The sequence below is a fragment of the Bufo bufo genome, chromosome 5 (genome assembly GCF_905171765.1).
Source record: "Bufo bufo chromosome 5, aBufBuf1.1, whole genome shotgun sequence".
NCBI classification, from domain to species: Eukaryota; Metazoa; Chordata; class Amphibia; order Anura; family Bufonidae; genus Bufo; species Bufo bufo.
The window spans coordinates 119,979,303-119,980,785 of NC_053393.1; the positions used below are offsets into that span (position 1 = coordinate 119,979,303).

The window sequence follows — 1,483 nt, forward strand, 5'->3', positions numbered from 1 at the left end:
GTCCCTGTCACCACCTGCCATTGGCTGCTCCCCCTGACATCGGATGTTTTCATCCACACATAGCGAAAAGTAGTAGCGGCTGCGCAGGGACCAGTAGTGCCGCAGGGACCTGGGTAAGTAAAATCAGTGTGAGGGGCCCGGGCATATGGGGGACATAGTCTCGGATAACCCCTTTAAGTATGCACATCCTGCTTCACACAAATTACAGAAATTATTTTGAAGAAAGGTTTAGAATGAAGAAGAGACATACACATATGGACAAACCTCTTCGTACCCTTCCGTTAAAGAAAGAAAACCCCACAATGGTTACTGAAATACCGTAACTTTAAACTGACAAAAGTAATAATAATAATGATAATAAAATGGTAAATAATAGTAATAAAAATAGTAATAAAAAATTACTGAAAATCGTCTAGATACTGCCGTGGAAAATGGCTGCGACAAAAAGCGCTAGTCGCGTAATTGGTTCGGTTAAACCGATTCTTAGCCGAGATTTGAGCGATGCGAAACGCCGGGTGCGAGAGTTGTACAGAGCATGGTACCGGGAAGTGCCTAATACAGTGCATGTGTTTCAGCTAGATATCACTGTGAAACAAGGAAGGGAAATGGTGAGAGAGAGGTTTCAAAGAAATGCTGATGTAACCGATCCTAGGGTCATTGATCTTCTTGTAATCAAGGGGAAGATGGATTTAGAAGAAACTATAAAGGTATGGAAGCAAAGGACACACATTATGCGATTTTTCCATGAGACTGAGAGTCTACAACCTGATGATTTTCTTTCTAACTTCTATGTTGGCCAGGACCATTAAGAGTTCATAAAAATTGTATTTAACGTTACTCAAGTAGGACTATGTGGCAAACTTAAAACTAGTGTGCAAATGTAAAAAAAAATTATAAAATTGATATATACCTAAAAAAAAAAAAAATTACTGAAAATCAACTAATGAAAATTAGACATTGCTTTTAATTGTGGTTCAACAGAATAATTAAAAAAACTAATGAAATTGGCCTGGACAAAAATTATGGCAACCTTAACTTAATATATTATTGCACTACATTTTGAGGCAATCACTGCAATCAAGCAACATCTGTAACTCTCAATTAGACTACTGCATCTGTCCACAGGTATTTTGGCCCACTCCTTATGAGCAAACACTGCTCAAGTTGTCTTAGGTTTGAAGGTGCTTTTTCCAGACTGCATGCTTCAGCTCCATCCATAGATTTTCAATAGTATTTAGAAGAGGGCTCATAGAAGGCCACTTAAGAATAGTCCAGTGCTGTGCTCTTAATCATTCTCGGATGTATTTAGCTGTGTATTTTCGATTATAATCCTGTTTGAGGACCCATGACCTGCGACTGAGACCAAGCTTTCTGACACTGGGAAGCACATTTTGCACCAGAATGTCTTGATAGTGTTGAGACTTCATTGTACTCAGCACAGATTCAAGACACCCTATGCCAGATGCAGCAAAGCAGTCCCAAA

The 1,483-nt window shown here is 39.2% G+C and overlaps 1 protein-coding gene across 1 annotated transcript; it reads left to right on the forward strand.

Annotated features, from left to right (window-relative positions):
* Positions 1–431: 431 nt before the first annotated feature.
* On the forward strand, positions 432–809 carry LOC121002417 (NADH dehydrogenase [ubiquinone] 1 alpha subcomplex subunit 6-like). Its single transcript, XM_040433874.1, has one exon. The coding sequence runs from the start codon at positions 432–434 to the stop codon at positions 807–809; it is 378 nt and encodes a 125-aa protein (XP_040289808.1).
* Positions 810–1,483: the final 674 nt, after the last annotated feature.